Source organism: Mauremys reevesii, linkage group 2 (assembly GCF_016161935.1).
Source record: "Mauremys reevesii isolate NIE-2019 linkage group 2, ASM1616193v1, whole genome shotgun sequence".
Classification (NCBI taxonomy): domain Eukaryota; kingdom Metazoa; phylum Chordata; order Testudines; family Geoemydidae; genus Mauremys; species Mauremys reevesii.
Window position 1 is genome coordinate 275,861,505 of NC_052624.1, and position 21,752 is coordinate 275,883,256.

A 21,752-nucleotide genomic window follows, 5' to 3' on the forward strand; every position below is an offset into this window, starting at 1 on the left:
CGACTTGGGAGCAACCACCTACTTTCCTATAGTAGATTGCACATACAGGTAACCACAGGGCATTTATTCCGAAGATCACAGAAGTTAGAGCTGGAAAAGAAGTACTGAGTCAAAGATTAACATTGCTCATTCCATTATCAGTGCAGGGCTGTTCCCTACGGTATATTGTTAAGTGCTTTTTTCCAATGCAGTTTTAAATGACTCAGGGATAGACTTTCAACCCTACCCTTTAAGACGCTATTCCACAATCTAAGAGACCTCATTGTTAAAAATTAAATTGCCAATAATATATACGGGAAAAAGTCTGGGCAATTGTTTGAACTGTTTTAATGATCACTGGGAAGGGAGGGTTAAGAAAGAAGCAGAAAATATCCTGCTCTGGTGCTTGCTGTGCAATCACATTGCTCAGTTTTACATGTTGCAGTGAGGAAGACATTGTAACAGACCTCACTGCAGATACCTCATGCTAGACGTATTTTGTTCAAGAACACAGCTTTGCTGCAAAAAAAGTGCATGCTGTTTTTCCCTGCACAGATAAGTTTCCTAATATCTTTATTTTATATATTATTTTATATTGAACAATAGGTTTCATTTGGTGTTTTTTAATATGTTTCTTTCTCTCTTTTTTGTAGTAATAGTTCTCTTTGCATTACTGCTTGTGCGTTCTGGACTGCAAAAGAAAAATAGAGACCAATTTAGCCATGTCAGTGCGGAATGTGGCAGAACAGACTCAGCATGAGGAAGAGATAGGTAGATTTATCCAGGAATACCAGACATGGCTGGATCAATTCTTTATACAGCTATATTCCTGCTTAAAAATAGTTTCCTATTCTTAAATCTATGTCATGATTCAAGGAATATCCTGTTTTCCTGCTCAGTTCTTGATCATGACTTGATCAATCCAAATAGAGAACCTAGGAAGAATCTGTCCTAGGCTCTAGACATGACCCAGCTCATCCCAGAAGAACATTGTTAATTTCTTGTAGACCGTCAGCAAATGTGGATGTGGTGGTAATTCTGAAATTTAATAGTTAGTCTCAAGACTATATTTTCAAAACCAGTGCAACACGTGAAAACCACAAAACGCTAATTTGGCTACATAACTGCAGTTTGTGTCAGGGACAATAGATTTTGTTCTCTTCCCATGCCCACCTCTTTGAAAATGCCTGTGGAGATGGGGGAGATATCTGTATTGTTTTAATGATTATATGTACCTCAGCTTGATATTATTTCCTTAATATCATTCTGTCTGACCACACAGCGCAGAATTAAAAAGGGCTAATAGGAAGAGCAAGAAGGAAAAAAACAATAAGCAGAGATAAGACAGTTTCAAGGGGACAATCATTGGGCCATTAACTGGGGAGATGGTCTTCAGAGATGCCAGCCTAAAGGGGCACTGCTGATTTGCCAAAACCAGAGACTAGAGATCAAAAGGGCGATAAGCAGTTAAAAACTTTTTTCTTGAGGGAGAAGGGGAGAGGGAGTTGCCAGCAGCTGCTGCTCAGGTGAGATGCTCAGAGACAGACATTGAGACAAGCGAAGCATGCAAGGCAGTTTGTCTCTCCCACCCAGAGACCGAAGTACCTGGGCTAAGAGGAACTTGAAAGGATAAAGTTTAGGCAAGATCAGATGTAGACAAAATTCTGTTCTTTGACCCCTTTTCTCGGCTTACCATTTACCTTTGGGTAAATAAATAATGTTCATTTTGAAGCTGTTTTTAGCCACTTTAATCAGCCCCTGTTCACAGGCTCCCAGAGGGAAGTTTCCTGCAGGTGCCCTCTGAATACAATTGGGCCTCTTGTGTTAACACAGTTGGGAAAGGGCAGGGGGTGGGCGGAAGCTATAACCCAGAGATCCACTCCAAGAGCAGCTGAACAGCAGCGAGGTGGTGAAGGAGGCAACACCTGTCATCTGAGCAGTGTGCCTGAGGTACCGCAAAGGAGTCTAAAGTGCAGCTCACCCTGTAAGTGCACTGACTCTCTGACTGTGTGCATCCCAGGTTGCCAGGGAAGTTAGTGAGAGTTTTGTCTCAGTAAGCCTGGTAGGACTTGGACCACAACCTTACTTATAGCTTTATATAGGGACATAAAAATGATGTATGTGGAAAGCGAACAAGTTATTTGCTATCCTAATATCTGCATGTACACAACCAGACAGGAGCGGCGCCAGGCTTTCTGGCGCCCTAGGCAGAATTCCGGGGGCGGCGTTTTGTGCGCTCCCCACAGGGCGCGCGGGAGCTTCCGGTTCCGCTCTCGTCGCGCTGCCGAAGAAGGCCCCTCTGCTGAAATGCCGCAGGCGACAGCGGCAGTCATTGAGCTGCTCAACTGCCTGCCGCTGTTTTCCGCGGCACGTCGGCAGAAGGTCCTTCTCCGGCGGCGCGACGGGAGGGGAACCGGAAGCTCCCGTGGGGAGCGCACGAAATGCCGCCCCCCGAATCCTGGAGCCCTAGGCGACCGCCTAGGGTCACCTAATGGAAGCGCCAGCCCTGCAACCAGAGAGGCATTGCACAGGAAAATAAATATAGTTGTTTGGAAAGTTTCTGTTGCAAACTTTTTTCCACTGAAAATCAGGAAAACATTTTTAGTAAATGTCTCACCAAAAATATTTTCCAGTAAAAAGTGGACCATATTTTCAATTAATTTTTCCACCAGCTCCAGTGACAATGTGCAAACTTGTCCTGATTTCTGAGCAGTAGTCCTCAATGGGACAGAGGTAAATGCTTACCTTGTGTCCGAGGGGTCCTGGTAAGCCTGGGGGGCCTCTTTCACCCTAAAGAGCCACAACCAAAGCAGAAAATAGTCAACACTTGTGAAGCAGAAGCTTGGCCTTTGAAAAATAAACAAAAACGATTCTTACATCAAACTAGTATTTCTAGTGGCGGTGGATTGGGATCCATGAAGGAACTTAGCGGTTGCAACATTGAGCATCTAACTTTTGGGCATCTAGAAAATCACAGGAACAAAGCCTGATCCACAGCCTGAGTTAGGAGCCTAGGCTACCCATACAGTGAATGAGGAAAGACAGACACCTAAAAATGTGATCCACAAAAGCCAGCACACTAGATGGGGAGCTGCCTAATGGGAGAGTCCAACAAGAGGGGTGTGTCCTCAGCTCTGCCCCCCTCTCAGAGATAGGTACCTACCTCCAGGCTTCAGGGATGTGCCCATCTCTGCTTAGTGATCCACAGATGGGAACGCACCACCAGGAGTCAGGTAGCTTAGGCATCAAAGGTGCATCTTGTGGGACTGAGCTAAGTGCCTGGTGCCTGCCTGCCTCCACTGAAAATGGCAGGTGGTGGAGGAGCCCACCTTATAACTTCTAGCCTCCTGGTTAGAGCACTCACCTGGGAGACCCAGCTTCAATACCCTTTTCTGCTGGAGATGGAGACAGGACTTGAGTTGGGGGGTCTCTCACCTCTCAGGAGAGGGCTCTAACCACTGAGCTATGGGATATTCAGTTGTGGGGCTCCCTCAATCTCTCCTGTTGACGCTGTTCCATTGTGGATAACTACTGAAATAGTAATTGGGCCAGAGAGAGAGAGAGAAAGAGAGAGAGACTGCCCACCTGTGAGGTGGGCGCATGGGCAGAGTGGGCAGAGATGGACAGAACACATGATGGTGCAGTGTTGGAGGCAAGCAAGCTTGCTGCAGGTGCTGTTGGCAGCCGCATCCACTCAAAGGGTGGCCTGCTGTCAGTGGGTAATAATATAATGCTGCACTGCAATATTATGCAGTTATATTTTATACGCTGCTTCTGCTGAGGCTGTTCCATTTTACCTCCTGTAGGAACTGATTCTAGTTGGGTGCAGAGTGTGCTAAGAGGACTTACCCGTTCTCCATCTTTACCCTTCCCTGGTAAGCCAGGTATTCCAGCAGGGCCAGGCTCACCTGCAAGCCCAGGTAGTCCTGGTTTTCCTTCCTGTCCTGGGTCACCCTGTAGAAGACATTACAATGATGCATCTGAATTGAGCGCTAAGGTCCGTTTCTGGACCAGATATCCCATGAGGATAAAAAAGTCCAGAGATTTTGTCTTTAACTTTTACAGGCAGAACATTCCTCAGTGTCATAGCAAGCCCTGTTTTATTATACTATAAGAATGTGATGATGCATCTTGGCCTTTATATCAAATGCTCTCATTAGAGTATTGTCATTTCCCCCTTTAAATGAAAACTTTAGCCCTAAACGGTTTGGGGCTTGGCTATGTTAAAGACTCTGTGTAATACTGATGCAGTTACGCTAGGCAGAAGAGCTTGAGTTACTAGCCCTCTGCTTTAACAGCTGGGGAGAAAGGAAGAGTGGCAGGGTGTTCTTTGTGAGGGGTCTTCAATTCTAGAACACTCTTTCCTCCCTCTTCCATCAGTGAGGCGTTCTTCATTCTAGAACACCCTTTTCTTCGCTCTCCCATTGTGACTTCACCCTGCTAACTTTGGAAACATACTAGAAGGCGCATTTAATTCAGGGAACATTTGGGTTTTAAGTAGATCGAGGGATCTGGTGAGCACTCGGAAGCTGGATGGTGATTTGGTGGGAGGGGTTGATCCTTCTATTGTGTGTAGTTAAAGTCGATGTTACTGTTAATTATTTCTATTATGGAGCCTCAATCAAGGACCAGGGCTCCATCATGTTAGGCTTGGTACAGGAAAGTAATAATGAGAGCTTACAGTCTGGGTGTCAGGCAGCACATAACAGTTGGATGAGACAGACAAATGGAGGTGAGGGTGGGCTGGGAGGATAAGGGAACTATGCAATTAAAAGAGCTTGATATGAAAGCAGAAGCCCCAGCTTGCTTAACCAGAGCCAGGTTTTGCTTACAGCTGGGGATTTACAGATTTAAACATAATTATCAAGAGAGAAACAAACAGAATAGAATCCCCCATAATCCCGGCACAATCATCACCGTGCAGATGTGTTTTCAAGCCAATGACATCACTGTATCTAATAGAAAAGCTAAGGTGGATTTTTCACTTCAAGAGCTCCTGTCCTATTAGTACTGCTAGGTAGTTTATACAGGGAGAACCAAGTGCAATTCTCTGGCCTGCGTTACACAAAATGCCAGACTAGATGAGCTAATCATCCCTTCTGGCTTTAAAATCTATTAATCCTGGTCACAGTTCAGAGGGCTGCAAGTCCAGATACACATTTATGTGACAGACATGAAAGAACTGCTGGACCTTTTCACCCTTTTGTCCATCCTTTCCGGGTTGGCCAGCGTCTCCAGGTACACCCTGTGGAGAAGAACAACGCTCCTGTTTAAAACCGTTATTTGAGGTGGTATTTGATTCTAAAGGAAATGAGATAGACATGTACTGTATTGTACATATTGGGGATTTGGGGCAATTTTTTACATCTGGGTTTATGACACTCCCTCTTCCCAGTACAGACAACTTGTAATCCTGAGAACAATGAACTAGAAGAGATGTGAATCAGCTGCCTGAAAAGGTTATTTTCAATGTAAAAATGAACTGCAAAGCTAAAATGAAAATTGAGTGAGCCCCAGTTTTGAACACCACTCCTCCCCCAACCAAAATACATTTCCCCCCTCTGTAAAATCCTCCTGGCACTTCCTGGTTTGCTGAAAAGAACTCAGAAAACATAACTGTAGAGAGCAGAGATACTAGAAAGCCTCATTACAACCAAAAGTCTCATCGGGTTTATTTTTGTCTGATGCCCCCAATAGTCAGTATAATGGGGAAATTCAACACACTCCTGGGAGTAACTCAATGGTCATTTTACCCTTGCATTTCCGTTTTCATTCCCTTTAAATTATAGGCAGATAGGATGACATCAAACTTCTTTGATTCTTTATAGTTTAGACCCATAGGTGATTTACCTCCAAACCAAACAACATAACATTCCTTTCTCCCAAGCTGAAACAAGGACAAGGCTTGTGAATTGGGTCTTTCAAGACAGATGCTTTTAGGAGGTTGTGAAATGAACTAAACCCCACCAATAAGGTCAGGGGAGGTCTCTGAGTTCATCACTGAGTAGTGCAATTATTTAGAGTTATTCCAGTATCAGTTAGTACTTTAGCCCATTCTGTTGGCTTGTATCTGTTGTTCTGACTGCAAGTTAGAGGACAGTATCAGCACAAATATTATTTTCCCACTTCAGCTTCCTTTAGCCAAGCTCATGAATATGTAAAGTATCTTCACTATGTTAATAGAGCAATTTAATTAGAAATAGCAGAGATAACTAGTAGACAGCTACTTGGATTGTCTGTAGCACCTATCACATCACACTGCTCTTCTGTTGATCTCATTTGCACAGCTAATGCCCTGTGCATGTTGCACTTAAAAGTTCAAACCCTGTATTCACTCACAAAGGTGTAAAACTGGAGTAACACCAGATACTCCAATGGAATTATTCCAGATTTACACTGGTGGAAGTGAGAGCAGAATCTAGCCAAAGACTTATATGCAAACATGAAAGGCTCAATCGTGCAAACCTGATTTCAATGGCCCTACTCATTTGAGTAAAGGTTAAACAATTGGCCCTGAAGTGATTACATGGTATTCTAGTGAAAATGGGATCTGGGTGTATCAATCCTTAAATCTTTGAACTGATTCTAGTTTCAACAAGAAAGAAAGAAAGAAATTTTTCTCTTGGGACAGCTGGTGGCAAATCAAGCATTAGGCAGTTCGGTGAGGACACAAATCAGAGTTCAGTTCATCCTTGTTGGTACAATGCTGGTGAGCATGAGGCAAACCTGCAACCAAACTAGGGCTGCTCGCTCTGCTCCCTTCCAACAGTGGCTGGCCCTGTTGGCATACGCCAATGACACGTTCCTCGTGGTCCAGGACCTAGGTGACCTGGTGCAGACAGAGGCCTGACAAGCCATTTATTCAGCAGTCTCCTCCACCTGGGTCAACTGAGTCAAGAGCTCTGTCCTGCTAGTCGGGGACGGGTGGCAGGAGAGCTTCCTTCCTCCTATGCTCCAGCCCATCTGGGGGAGCATGGGCCGGCTGCTCTACCTGGGTGTCTAACTTTTTGCCACCGATCCCTCCCCACTGGAGAATTATCATGATCTGGAGACCAGGGTGGCTGAGTGGTTGAGGAGTGGACAGGACTGCTCCAGTGCCTTTCCCTGTGCGGAAGGGTACTGGTGCTTAACCAGCTGGTCCTGTCCATGCTCTGGCACTGTCTCAACACTCTGCCCCTGCCCTCGGGTACCCTGGCCTGCTTCCAGAATTAAAGCTTGGAGTTCCTATGGCCAGGGCTGCACTGGGTCTCTGCGGGAGTCCTGAACCTCCCCCTGGAGAAGGCTGGGCAGGGCCTGCTCTGTCTCCAAAGTCAGATCCATGACTTCCACCTCCAGGTCCTGCAGAGACTCCTCTATGGTGCTGGCAGCCTGGCATGGAGTGCGCTGGTGCACGGCTTCCTCTGCTACCTCCGAGGGCTCTGATACGATTGGCAGCTCTTCTACCTCCATCTGAGGAGTCTCCTGTGAGACCGTTCTGAGCTGCCGGTTTTTTACCAGGGCCTGGAAGCTAGTCTCAGCGACCAGGTCTGCGGCAGCTGCTGAGGCGGGGAACTTCCTCGTGGGGCCCCGGCTGTACAACCTCCATCTTGGTGTGCAGGTGGTGGAGTCTCCCTCAGTGCAGCAAAGGTTGGTCCTGGCTGGTACCACCAGGATCAGAGACCTCCTGGACCATGAATAGAGGGACTGGGTGGATCCCCTGGTGCGAGGCTGGCGCTTGGGGCTCACATCCCCTGGCATACACTCCAGAAGGTGAGGGCGGCCTTAGCACCTGTCTCTCTCACTTTATTTGAGCAAGTCCTTTGGGAGATTGTTCCCTACCCACCTCTGGCCCTCTGGAGCTTGCCATTGGGCCCCTGCCTGGTGAGCCTCCTCAGCCACCCCTTACGCACCACCTGAACCGGCTGCACGACATGAAGCTGGCTGGCCTATGAACTGTGCCTAGGAAACAGCTCTATGCGCTCATGCTCCACACCCTTCACTTCTTCACACTTGTGTCCTGCTCTGACGCCAAGTGGTGGGACTTCCTACTGCCTGTGGTGGGTGAGGAACCCTGGTGGGCCAGTCCATATTCCACCCTGGTTTCACGGCTCGCCTGGGATATTAATTGGTGGCCCCTTCACAGAGCCGTGATCATGGGCATGTACTAGGCGCGGTTCACCACCTCCCCCGACACATGCCTCTTCTGCAGCAAGCGGGAGACCCTGGCGCACATCTATATTGAATGCACCAGGTTGCAGCCCCTCTTCCAGCTCCTCAAAAACCTTCTCCCTAAGTTCTGGCTGCACTTTTCCCCACACTTCCTGATCTATGCACACCCCATGAAATCACAAGACCTCCTTGTCAACCTCCTCCTGGCACTGGCCAAAGTGGCCGTCCTCCATATCAGGAGGGGGAAGCTGGATGGGGAGGTGCTCCGCGACTGTGGGGCCTACTTCTCATCCTCCCTCAAGTCACATCTCTGGGCAGAGTTCCTCTGGACCATGTCCACTGGCTCCCTGGATGCCTTCTAGGAGCAGTGGGCCCTGTCCAGGGTTCTTTGCTCGGTGTCCCCCTCTGGATCCCTTTTCAACCAGTGACCCCCACTCCCGTCCCTGTTTTTACATTTGTTGTCCCCTGAAATCTTATTGGTGCCTGGGTCCAGGGGCTCCTCCCCTTAGGTGTGGGGGGGGCTTTAGATGTGGGTGGGCTTGCACTACCCATCCCCAGAGCCTCCACAGTGCCCTTCCAACAGGGAGTTATCACTCAGGCACGTGGCAACAGTTTGGCTGCACTGACTTACCCTTCCCACAGAGCCGGCAGTGACTAAGCCTCCAGGCATGCGGCGGCAGCAGCCTCTTCCTGAGCAAAGCCTGCGTCAGGTGACCCCCAAACTCAGGTATTTCCCCAACCCCACCAGAGCTGCAGACCAGTCTGTGCAACACACCACCTGACCAGGAACCCTCCTCCTGCTGCTGTTGCACAGTGTATCAGACACTTGAGACTCCCAGCCTGCTTTTGTCTTGACCCTGTTCCTGTTCCTGCTCTATCCTGGCCCGAGCCCCGTTCCGGTCTTGTCCTTGCCCTGCTCCAGCCTTGTCTCCACTTCCTGACCATCCCTGAACCCTCAGATTCTGACTGTCCAGCTTCGATCTTTGGCCTGTATCTGGACTTGGCTACGGTACTGACTTTGCTTGTCCCTGGACTCTGACTACGCAGCTTCAACCCCTGGCTTGCACCTGGACGGGGGCTACGGTTCTGATTCTGGCTTGACTGCGGACTCTGATCTCAGTTCTGACCCTGTCCTGTTCCTAGGTCAATTCCAGCTCCACCCTTGGCCCAGTCCCAACCCGACATCCACTGCTCCAACCTCTCGGCCGGACTGAGAAGCAGCGCCTGACGGTGAGATTGTCCTGTTGAATAGACCACTCCCAAGATGTCCATGTCTACTGAGTCTCTCAAAGAGAGTAGCAGGCTGTAATGAAACCACCTGTAACAAACAACAGCAGTAGACCCTGGGAAATGGTGTAGGGGGAGATTTTGGCAAACCAGTAAGGTGCCTGAAACCCTGGGTAACAATGGAAACCAAAGAAACTGAGTAAGAGAAAGGTGGCAGGGCACAGATGGGGAACAAATCCATGGATGAATACATACCACGTTTCCCGGCAAGCCTTGTGGACCTGGGGGCCCAACAGCTCCAGGAGCACCCTGTTGTAAGAAAACAAAATTTAAAAAAATATTGTTTCTTTTCTGTATTACCGTAGAAGCTAGAAGTTTTAAATGAGATTGGAGTCCACATTTTGCTAGGCGCTGTACAAGCGTATAGTAAAAGAGAACACTTGCCTCAAAGATCTTACAATCTGAATAAGGATGCAATGGTACAAAACAAATTAAGACATCCCTTGGGAATTTCAAAATTGTCTATTGCCATGATCAATCCTAAATCCAGATCAGCTACTCCATCAGCTTGGAAAAAAATATAGTGCACTGAGAATAAAATATATATTATCAGGTCAGATGAAATTAGGTTGTTTTATGACAAAAATATAGGATCCAGGGCAACAAAATAGTCTTCTCAGACAATTCCACCCTTTCCCTGCATTTTTGTATATTTAGTGAGGTCAATAGTTCAGCTGGTGAGTATTCTGAACTGGCAGCACAAGAACACAAAGGCTTCTATCCACAAGGAACAGTCAGATGCACTTCTAACTCTTACATTCATTTATCAGTGAATGACCCAATCCTGCAACCCATTACAGGGCCTGACCCACAGGCGAATGAAGTCACTGGGAAGACTCACATGGCTTTCAATGGGCTTTGGATCGGGCCCATAATGATATGACCTGATTGTAAAGCACTGCGAGGTCTATGGATGGAAAATGGCGTAAGAGGGCTAGGTGTTATACAACGTTACTACTGGGTATTATACAGCATTATTATTACTATTACTGAGGCTATGTCTATGCTTACAGCGATGTAGAGGACATACACTGCATGCCCCCTACCAGCGTAGATGAGGTATTAGTTAGTAAAGACACACCAGAACCTTAGGGCATGTCCCCTGCACTGCTCTCTACACACCCATGCAGTGCATCCCCCAGCTACACTTCTATGTTTAGCAGTGTGCTGTCTCACTGTTAGAGCCTTTTCCCGCCGCAGGGAAAGGCTCTAGCAGGGGGAGGCAGTGGGGAAAGACTCAGGCAGTTCCTCACTGCTCGAGCTTTTCCCCACTGCAGGGAAAGTCTCCAGCTGTGGGGAAAGGCTCTGGCGCAGGGAAGCAATGGGGAAAGGCTCCAGCAGCTCTCCACTGCCTCCCCACTGCCAGAGCCTGTCACCGCTGTGAGTAGCTACAGACCGTTGTGTGGACACAGCCTGCTTTTCACTGCGGCATCTAGCTACGCCTACCCTACACACTACCACCAGTGTGGAGAAGGCCTACAAGGAGCCTGATGGGCTTCAATGGAAGAGTAGTCATGGAAGCAACATGCCATAACTGGGTTGGCAGGACAGCGACTATCAATCCAGAGCCATTTTCTAATACCTGGCCTTCTCCAGATCTAAGGCTCCCCAAAACCATTCCTCTAATTCCTTGTGCTCTGTTCAGCACTTCCTCTTCGACTGACTTTTTCTTGAGAAAGGAATAAGCAGGGAGGCAGGGGGAGGGATAGCTCAGTGGTTTGAGCATTGGCCTGCTAATTGGCCACTTAGGGATCTGGGGGGAAATTGGTCCTGCTAGTGAAGGCAAGGGGCTGGACTCAATGACCTTTCAAGGTCCCTTCCAGTTCTAGGAGATTGGTATATCTCCAATTATTACCTTATTACCTATAAATTGCCCATTTGGGGGTAATTTGGGATCTGAGTCATTACTGCTCTCTAGTATGCAGAAGCCAGATCAGATCAGCCTCAGAGAACATTCCCCCCCCTTCCCCCCACAAGTATGTGTGGTGGGTTTATGGTAATGATTCTCCTTTATAAAAAAAATACTGAATTGATCAGGCCGGAGGAGACGCGTAAAGCTAACCAAGATCAAAAACAAGTGGTGGCTCTCGATGAGATACGAGCTCTCAGCACCAGGTGGTAGCCTGTGCCTGAATGCCATCCCAGTGCACTAATGAGCACAGCCAGCGTCTTGCCTGGAAAGGAGGGGGTTTCATCTGAGAATCAGATTTCTCAAACAAAAAATGGGCAATCTGGAACCGCATCCATTTCAGTTGATTGGAGCAGCAATCCATTGGGTGCAGCTGAGTGGTTTGAATGTCTGTTCGCCCAGAGCAGCAGCTTTTGTCCTAGCTGCAGGTCAGAGCGTACACTGCACAGGATCTGCCTGAGATTGTTAGTCTGTAAAGCAGCTACTTGTGAAGCCCTTCAGGTGTGTTCTCATTGCAAGATGTGCCCTAAGTGAAGCAATTACTCACAGTCTCTCCACGGACTCCTGGCTCTCCTCTGGCTCCTTCCTGTCCCTTCGCACCCTGGACAGAAAGAAAAAGGACTTAAATGGAGGCTGCTATTCAGCACTGGATGCTGGGACTTGTGGATGTTCACAGAGAGGGTGAAATTCATGCCCACATATAGGGCCATCCCTGGCCTATGCACCACCTATATCCTAACTAAGCTGCAATGGTCTCTTGCCACAGGGGGAATCTCACCCCTGACTTGCCGGGTGTAACTATATGAACAATAATAGCCCACTAAGGATGAATTCCTGTGCAAAGGGCCTTCATTGGCCCCATGAGCCACGAAAGTCTACGTTGATGGTTTACATGGGACTTGCTTTGTCCCATGGTGGACTTCCATGAGCAGAGAATTCGGTGGAATTGTAACTCCTGTTTTCTTGCCATTGCTGAGTCTGCCACTGCTCTGAAACTCTTCTCTTCTTCTTCTTCTTCTTCCTTTTTTGTGTTAAGTTCATGGTCGTGTTTGTTTAGGACAGCCCAAGACTGGCAGTCCGAGCAACAGCCAATTTCTATCTGCAGGATAGGCACAGCACAAGCACCATGATCTTCTCTCATGCTGCCCTACAACCATACTTCAGCCCTATGCTGGAGGGACCCTGTCTAGGGGAGAAAGTGGTACCTCGGTGCCCATTCAATCTTTGCCCTTTCTGATGAGATGGTCAACAGGAGCGATGATCAGAGCTCACTTGCAATGGTGTTTTTTGCCATCCAGACAATTTTTCAGTGGCAATTGGACTAAAACTATGTACCCATTTCACATAACCCACGGAGAATTCAGAAAGTGTCTTTCGAATCTGAACACTACCCTGGAATTCCTTGCTCATGCGCTGTAATCACAATCACTCATTCGTTAGCCCCGTGGGGCAGCAGAAACGCAGTACACTCAGCTCTTGGCAGGCATGCTTTGGAGAGCTGTCTCAGAGCTCCTGCTTGCAGAGCAGTGTAGGGATAGCATGTCACACTTAGGGCTCGACTCTCTTCTCCTTTGCACTGGGGTTAATGAGGGATACCTAATGCCACAGAGGTCAATGGAGTTACAGCAGTGTGAGAGGAGAATCAGACCTTCAGCATCCAGGGGGAGGGACTGTGTGGAGTGATCTACACCCAGTCAGCACCCCTTACCTATCTGGTCACTCCAGGGAGGGGAGTCAGTGTTGCTTACCTGTGGTCCTGGAGGTCCTGGCAGCCCCATTTCACCTGGGACACCAGGCAGTCCCTGCAAAGGAAGGGGAGGTGGGAAACAACTCATTTATTCTCCTTGGCACATTGGTTTGGCTCATTTTTCCCCACTCTGGGGAAGGGAAGGATTTTATATGTCCAGGGCTAGCAACAGCTCAGGTTCATTTCCGATGTGATGGAGACGATGCCCATTCCTCTTGAGCATACCCAACCACTGCTGCAGAAGAACAATGGGTCACAATAACAAAACCTTGCAGTTCCATAGACTAACGCTGTGTAATTTTGTAGGGCAAAATCATCTGAAAGAACTTTATTAAAATGAGCTATATATATATATATACATATAAACATCAGCAAAACCCTACCTAGAACTCCCCACCAGCCCTCTGCTTATCACCGGGTCACCACTCCTGGAGCAGGGGGTCAGGGCCCCTGCCAAAGGGAATATGACACCCACCCATGTTCTGTTAGCTAGGGGGCAGGGAGAGGCTCAAAGCCATTTCTGAAGGAATACTGTCGTGCACTTACGGGTTCCCCGCTGTTTCCTCGATCTCCTTTCTCTCCCTTTGGCCCAGTTTCTCCCTGTCGCAAAGCAATACGAGGATGAAGAGTGAAAAATAAATTAAAGTTATCTCGTCAGCGAGGCTGATAAAAGTCAGACAGCTTTGTTCTTTGACAAAGGCATTTGAACACATTCCATACAGAGGGCTGATGTCAAGAATCTCTTATTCCACACTGAAAACTGAATGGATTTTTCATCTGAAGTGACTCTGAGCTGAATTGAACTTTGAACCCACCCCTTTACCTGAAAGCAGATAACCCTGACCCCCATTAGGGTTATCAGAATATGGCCACGGACTCCATCTTTATAAAGGGCCTGATTCAGTGGCCACCGATGTTAAGACCCTCCAATGAATGAAATATGCTTTGGAACAAGGCCAAATGAATGAAAGAATCTTCTTCAGCTTAACTGCTACCATTGCCACTTCTGAAAATATGAAACAATCACATTCCTTCTGTCCCAGAACAGAGATTTTTTGCGGGGTGGGGGAGTTGTTAGTGGCTATGGCTCAGTACATTCCCTGTGAAAAGGCGCTTGTCTTGCTAAGCCGATCCCAAATATATTTTCAAATATAAAGATGGTTACTCTCCCTCGTAGATAACGTTTACATATAATCTGCCATCATAAAATAATGTTACAACTTGGTAAATTCAGGGGAAAGAATATTCTCTCTGGTGTACATTTATTGTCCAGATGGTGTGAAATGAGACATCAGAAATAACGGTTGATCAATGATCTATTCCATCTGCCTGGAGGATTATCGGACTAATGTCATTCTTTCGATCCTGTCTCTAAAAGATGGGTGAACATTGGCTAGACTTGGGTATCACCAGTGATGCGGATTCTACAGCTGCTCTTGGCCATGTGTCCCATTAACTTCTTGTGTTCATAGAGTTTCCCTTCCCTGCTGCAACATCAGCACATTATTTTGTATGCTATTGTTACTGACCACTGGGATTAATCTACTGCTGTCCTTCCTCTTTATAACATCCCCGTATGTTCATGCTGGTGGAATACCACGCAGCAGGAATTCACCTTTACTTTGAATTCTGAAAAGCCAATCAGTATGGACGCATTTGTGATATTTGGATGCATTTAAGTGAATGGCATAGAGCAGGGGTCGGCAACCTTTCAGAAGTGGTGTGCCGAGTCTTCATTTATTCACTCTGATTTAAGGTTTCGCGTGCCAGTAATACATTTTAACATTTTTAGAAGGTCTCTTTCTAGAAGTCTATAATATATAACTAAACTAGTGTTGTATGTAAAGTAAATAAGGTTTTTTAAATGTTTAAGAAGATTCATTTAAAACTAAATTAAAATGGAGAGCCCCCTGGACCAGTGGCCAGGACCCAGGCAGTGTGAGTGCCACTGAAAATCAGCTCGCGTGCCGCCTTCGGCACACGTACCATAGGTTGCCTATCCCTGGCATAGAGTTACTGGAGAAATGGCTGTCCTCTATAAGAATGTAAGAACGGCCCTATTAGGTCAGACCAAGGGTCCATCCAGCCCAGTATCCTGTCTTCTGACAGTGACCAGTGCCAGGTGTGACAGAGGGAATGAACAGAACAGGTAATCATCAAGTGATCCATTCTCTGTTGCTCATTCACAGCTTCTGGCAAACAGAGACTAGGGACACCATTCCTGCCCATCCTGGTTAATAGCCACTGATGGTTCTATCATCCATGAATTTATCTAGTTCTTTTTTGAACCCTGTTATGGTCTTGGCCTTCACAACATCCTCTGGCAAGGAGTTCCACAGGTTGACTGTTTATTGTGTGAAGAAATATTTCCTTGTATTTATTTTAAACCTGCTGCCTATTAATTTAATTTGGTGACCTCTAGTTCTTGTGTTATGAGAAGTAGTAAACAACACTTCCTTATCTACCCTCCCTACACTAGTCATGATTGTATAAACCCCAATCATATCTTGCCTTAGTTGTCTCTATGGGTGTGATCCTGCTCCCACTGACAAGTCTAATGGTGCAAGATCAGGACACATATGAAATTCCAAATTTGTATGTGAACATACGTATTCAGGCAAGAGCATTCAAACTTTTTTTTTTGGTTACATCATTGTATAAAATCTTTCAGTTATCCAGTCAAGGGGCAGAAGCATGTGACTTAAGCTTCCCATCAGACACCAGAACTATTCAAAACAAAGAGTTCATATAGTTCTTCATGGTTCACAAGATCTGTTTTCCAAATAATTTCCGCTAGGAACAGATTTGTGAAATTCAAAGTCTGTTTGCAAAGGATTTTGCAACCAAAAAGAGTCTGAACTTGCAATAATTATTATTTGCAATAAATAATTTAACTCAAGTTAACACAGGTCCTATTCAAACAATCTCTGGTGCCATCTAATGGCCTACAGAAAAATGACGATGCAGCACAAACTGGTTTAATAAATGTATGTCAACCAAATAGTGCAGTTGTACTTTGGGTGTACTGGTATAATTACAATTCAGACTCATACACTTTCTGAAATCCTTCTGAGTGATGAAAATACCCAAAGTGTAGACATACTTTAACAAGGTCAAAGAGATGGATGCTCTTAATAACTGTAAATATAAACAGATATTCCCATGGAAACCAAGGCTGCAAGAAGAAGTAATCACTCAATGGTCTAAGGAGGCAGCTCATTTAATAGTCTTCTTTCCTCCTTTTTGTTTCTGTGTTTACATGTCAGTTGAACGTTAGTGCCATACTGATCAGCCTCCAAGCTTGCGGCCAGGTTTTTAAAGGTATTTGGAGTTAGGCATCTTTATACCCTTAAAAAATCTGTCCCTAAAGTCATTCAATAGCCAAAAAACAAGTAGAATACACGCAGGACAAATTACCTTGCCTCAGTCCTAATCTGGTGGGACCGCCTAAAGGGTCCCTCCAAATTAGCTGAACACATGGCCAATCTGGTGAGACTGTCAGTGCTGCCAGATAGTGCCACATGCTATATGGATCCCCATCCATGGAAACTGATCTTAATCCACCCTCTCATTTCACACAGCTCAATGTACAGAAATGAGGCAGTTATGATTAACAGCTGGACTGGATTGCAACAAGTGGGTGGATTGGAACTAGCAGCCCCCATTGCCAGCCCCCTAAGCAACTGCCTCTTGCTGTTTTCTTTTCCTTTTTTTTTAACTTCTTCCCCACTGAAAAAAGGGGACAAGACACAGAGTGGGCCTGCTTGTGCCCCATGACTCTGTGATTGTGCAAGAAGGTGGGGCAGACTGCAGGGAGGCCTCCTCTCCTCTCCTCCTGGTTTATGCAGGAGACGATCAGAGTCACAACTCCAGCGCCTCCAGAATGCAAGACCTCTCAAAGAGAGGGAGCGTTGACCCGGCATTGATTGTGTGAACACTGCACCTTCTGTAGGGAATTCCCTTCAGAGCTGCTCCTCCATAAATGTAGTTCTGCACAGCTCCCGGACAGAGGGCTGGGGCCTAAAGGCATAACTCAGCCCATTATGGTTAGATACAGACCCAAACCCACTTGAACTTGTCACGGTATTTCAGTGCTAACTGAGCAGCTTTTAGGTAAATGTATTTAACTAACAGGGAACAACGTATAAGTAAACAGAGGACTGCTGCTGCTGAGATCTAGTATTCTCTGTACCTCGTTCCCCATCACTGTGAGAGAGGCAGCAGGAAGTATCCTGCAGGATGGCTGGTAACTTCTAACTTCCTCCTGAAACTTATGCCTTTAGAGCACACACAGTGCCCCAGTGATAGCCGTCCTCTTGGCCAACGCACCAGGGTTTGAACCAGGGACCTCCAGAGCTAAAAGCCTGAGCTTAAGCTAACATTCTGTAGGTAAGGGCCGTAACAACTCACATGCCAATCCACAAAGGAGGTTGTGTAGCACCCACTCACCACTGGGTTGCACCCCGGTGCCAACACAGTCACTTAAACTCTACGCACTTAATTCTCTGCTGCATTGCAACTTATGCAGTTATCTACATCTGTGCAAAGTAGGGGAGACACAGGACCAGAGCAGAACACTAAAATCTCATGTAATCTGAGAGCACTCGCCATCTTGCGGGGATGGGACAGAATGCAGCTGCATCCCAACCAAAGTTAGTCTGGATGCTGCTGTTGCTAGGACAACGGCTGCATTTTTATGGTGACTGGGCATAGTGCTGATGTTAAATTCCAAGGTGATTTTTATCTATCAAAGTTAAATGCTGATAAATTAGAGACCATCTTTATTAGATACATTACTTACAGGAATCTGAGGGTGTGGAGTAAACAGGGCTGTCTGGAAAGAAAACCCCAAAAAAAGAAAAAGTTAGTAGAAACACATTCACAAAAGAGGCCCTTCAAAGTGATTTTCCTAGAAGGTTAATCATTTGTGGACTTCATTCTCTCTGTCAGTACAGATTCCCTCCCTCTCAGCTGGCAGGTCCTTTCATCTAATACAGTGTTCTTCAGAAAGAAAAGATCCAAATTATGCCAGAACTTCGTTGGGGTATTTGAAATATGAATCCCAACTTTTCACAGGAGCTCTATAGTAATAATGAGCTCAACCAAAATCCCAGCTTCAAACAGCTTTGAAATCTGGATCTGAATTTTACACTTGATCCCATCTCTAGTCTCATTAAACTTTCCCCTTTGGACCAAATCTGGGGCTAGTATAAGCAAGGGCAACTTCCACTGAAACCGATAGGATCTGTGCTTTGCTCACGCCCGTGGCTGAGCGTGGTCCATTGTCTTCCACCCTGGGATCACTAAGGATGGCTACACTTCTCCTCCTTACAGATTCCCCAAGAGATGTCAGCGTTGAGAAGAGCCTTCTTCATTCCTATGCACGTGGTGCTGCATTTGGGACCATTTCCCTCAGCTGTCGACCAGGCCTGGGCCTTTGTGACTGGATTATCGCCCTGAGATGTACATGGCCTACCCCGATGGTCACTTGGAAGCTGCCATTGATACAGAACGAGGAAGCCTGCTTACTTGGAAGGTTTCGCCATAGGGAGTGCATCACAGCAGGGTTCTGCAGCCTGCACTGCCTTCCTGTTGAAGGTTTTGTTACAGACCTATGAAGGTCTACATGGCTTGGGTCTTCGCTATCCGAGAGGCTGTCTGTCCATACGCCAGCAGGGCAGCTGCAATCAGCTCTTGCTAACAGCCACTAGATGCGAATCTCAGACATTTTCCCTGGAGGGCCTGTAACTCTGGTACTACGTCTACCATTGTTGGGGCAGGTGCATTGTTAACACTCAGGCCAGGATGATTGGTCAGGTTTTGCTCGAGCGGGTGATGAGGGTTATAGTTTTATTCCATGGACTTTGGTTTCATGGCCTTTAGTTAACTTGTATTTCAGAGTATATTCATGTTCCCACATTTTAAAAGAGCTAAATGGAAGTTCCTTGGTGCTTTCCTATTGCCAGGAGGGGTCTGTGAGGGGAACATGGTCTAATTTGGTGGTTTGTTGGACCCAATTTTGAACCCAAACTAATTCCATTGTTCCACGATGGGTTCCTAGTGTATTCGGGTCTCCTGGGCCAGCAACACAAGATGGTGCTGGAGCCTCTCTCACAAAGGCCCTGGAGGGCACTGGATTTGAATTCTCCCCGAGCCATAAGCACTGCCCTAAATCCATGCTGGTGAGGCAGCGTAATCCAGTCTAGGATTCCCCCTGCTATTTCCATGAGCACGGCATGTTGGCTAATGAGACTCTGGTGGAATGCTCCCTGCAAGATCTGCTCAGTTTCCCACAGGATCCATTCTGAAAATAAACTGTTTTTTTGGGGAAGTTACCAGGAAATCCTGGACTGGAACATCTTGCTTGGTCTAAAAGGATCCTTTAGGATCCATGCAATAAACTTGGCAGCATGTAAACACATTTACTCCCTTTCTCCACCCTTGTGTGGGCACAAACACGCACACTTGCCCGAGCCCCTGCACCCACTATACATACCACTGAAAGGAAGAGATGCAGAAACCCTGTCAAACTGATGCTCCGGTATGAGGGAGTATGCATGCAGAGAGCGGCAATGACAGGATACACACATACCAATCTCTTAAGAACTATTGGACCGATTGCAGCCATGAGATAGCGCCACTGAAGCTCATGGAGTTATACCAGGGCTAAATAAATAGTTCCTGGTGTTTCTGCAAAGAAATGGGTAACTTGTGATGCCCTGAGCTTGGGAGGTCTGTATGGAAGATGAAACTGCCACCTATTCCTGTGTCTATCAACTCCGTGTTAGTGCACGGGATGCAGCATTACTTACTGTTCCGGGTAAACCGGGGGGACCAGCAGGACCCACGTCACCCTGAAGAAGCAAGGGAGAGGAGGGTTATTTAAGGAATAGGAAGACAGCAGAGTAAAACTCAGCACAACTGCAGTTCTACAACATGTACAGCTATGAGACATGGTTGAACGACAAGAGACCTACTCAAAGGAGGTCCTGGCAGCTTAGAGTGGGTGTTATACATCCCATGGCTCTTTTGCTGACAGATGGATTTTGCCCCACTGTCCATGGCCAAAATTTCCCCTCTTATTGTTGTGCAGTTTGACATATGAAAGATGTCTGCTTGGGTGCCCCTTTTGTCCCACAGGGCTCTGGTGGTGCCTATCCACTGTGTTTTGAGGTCTGGTTGTAAGACTGGTAGCAGTACTAAGAATAATTCACACTTTAAGGGTAGAGGTGCACAAAAAAGTTCTGCCTGAACTGTATTTCAATGAAAAATAGGGGTTTGGACTAAATGCGGGTTTTTTTGTGAAAAATGTCTCCATTTTGTGGAAATTTTCCAATTTTTGTAGAAAATCGGAACTTTCTAAAAACATTTTAATACTGAGACAAAACTTAAATGATTTTGATTCTGTAAAGCCACTGCAGTGCCACATAGACATTTTAGTTTTTCACAAGGCTGAGCATACATAGGGACTGATCCAAAGCCCACTGAAATCTATGGAAAGACTCCCTATAAAGATGTGGGGCTGATCTGTACTAATTTGTTAATCTTTATAGTGGCAAGGCAGTACGCACAAAGAGAAGGATTTTAAAGCAATAAAAGGCCTATACACCTGTCTGTCCTACCTGGTACAAGGAAATTTTTAATGCAGCATACAATTAACCTGTAGAACTCATTGCCACAAGATATTATTGAGGCCAAGAGCTTAGTAGGAATCAAAAAGACTTGGACGTTATAACGATAATTTTAGATAATGAGAACATACAGAGTTATAGTAGACAAGATCTTACCATTTCCCTGACAGCTTAGGAAGGCCTCACTGCTTTAGACCCATCCTGCATGGCCTGTCTTATCTGCTTGATCCCAGTTTGACAAACCAGCTGAGTAACTTTAGCTGAGGCCTGCACCGTAACAACTTCACAACTAACAACTCAGGTCTTGTTCCATCACCTCCTGACCTAATTACCACATCTTATCTGGATCCATAGTTCTTACCTTCCTGCTAGTTTCTCAGCAGCCTGCTATTAACAATAACCACCTAGCCACAGTACACATTCCAAAAGTCGTATAGCTAACATACTATATTAAAAAATTAACATAGTTTATTCCGATTTATCCTGCTCGTTATCCATAATGAGCTTAAAATAAGTACATCAGGACCAAACCCAAAATCCATATGCACTGTGCCCAAGACCCCCCAGTGGCAGGGAACTGATTAAGTAAGATACCCAGATGATCCTGGCAAATGACCTGCACTCACATGCTGCCCAGAAAGGTGAAAAACTCCCAAGGTCACTGCCAATCTCACCTGAGGGAAAACACATTCCTGACCCCATGTATAGCAACCAGTTAGACCCTGAGCATGTAGGTAAAACCAGCCAGGCATACGCCTGAAAGAAAGAATGCACCAGCCCACCCCATCCAGTGTCTCATTTCTAGCTGCAGCCACCTCTGATGCTTCAGAGGAAGGAGACCCAAAAAAACCCCAAATCCAAATACACTGGGAGGAAACAATCCCTTCCTGACTCCTGCAGGTGACTGGCTGAAGACCTGAAGCATGAGATTTAGGGACCATCAGACCTGAACCAGAAGGGAACCCCAGGGCTGCCACACCCTAGCCCCACCATCACAAGCAACCTGATCATTGAATCCCACTCATACATGTGTCCTTCTCTCTCTTAAAAG

The 21,752-nt window shown here is 46.5% G+C and overlaps 1 protein-coding gene across 1 annotated transcript in view; it reads right to left on the reverse strand.

Annotated features, from left to right (window-relative positions):
- Nucleotides 1-21,752, reverse strand: part of COL22A1 (collagen type XXII alpha 1 chain) — a 310,719-nt gene that overhangs the window by 45,384 nt on the left and 243,583 nt on the right. The window contains exons 32-40 of the mRNA XM_039526471.1: nt 19,883-19,924; nt 17,872-17,904; nt 13,617-13,670; nt 13,072-13,125; nt 11,871-11,924; nt 9,610-9,663; nt 5,171-5,224; nt 3,829-3,933; nt 2,725-2,769 (exon numbers count right to left, since the gene is read on the reverse strand). Coding sequence (XP_039382405.1) covers nt 2,725-2,769; nt 3,829-3,933; nt 5,171-5,224; nt 9,610-9,663; nt 11,871-11,924; nt 13,072-13,125; nt 13,617-13,670; nt 17,872-17,904; nt 19,883-19,924 — 495 coding nt within the window. The remainder of the gene's footprint in view (nt 1-2,724; nt 2,770-3,828; nt 3,934-5,170; nt 5,225-9,609; nt 9,664-11,870; nt 11,925-13,071; nt 13,126-13,616; nt 13,671-17,871; nt 17,905-19,882; nt 19,925-21,752) is intronic.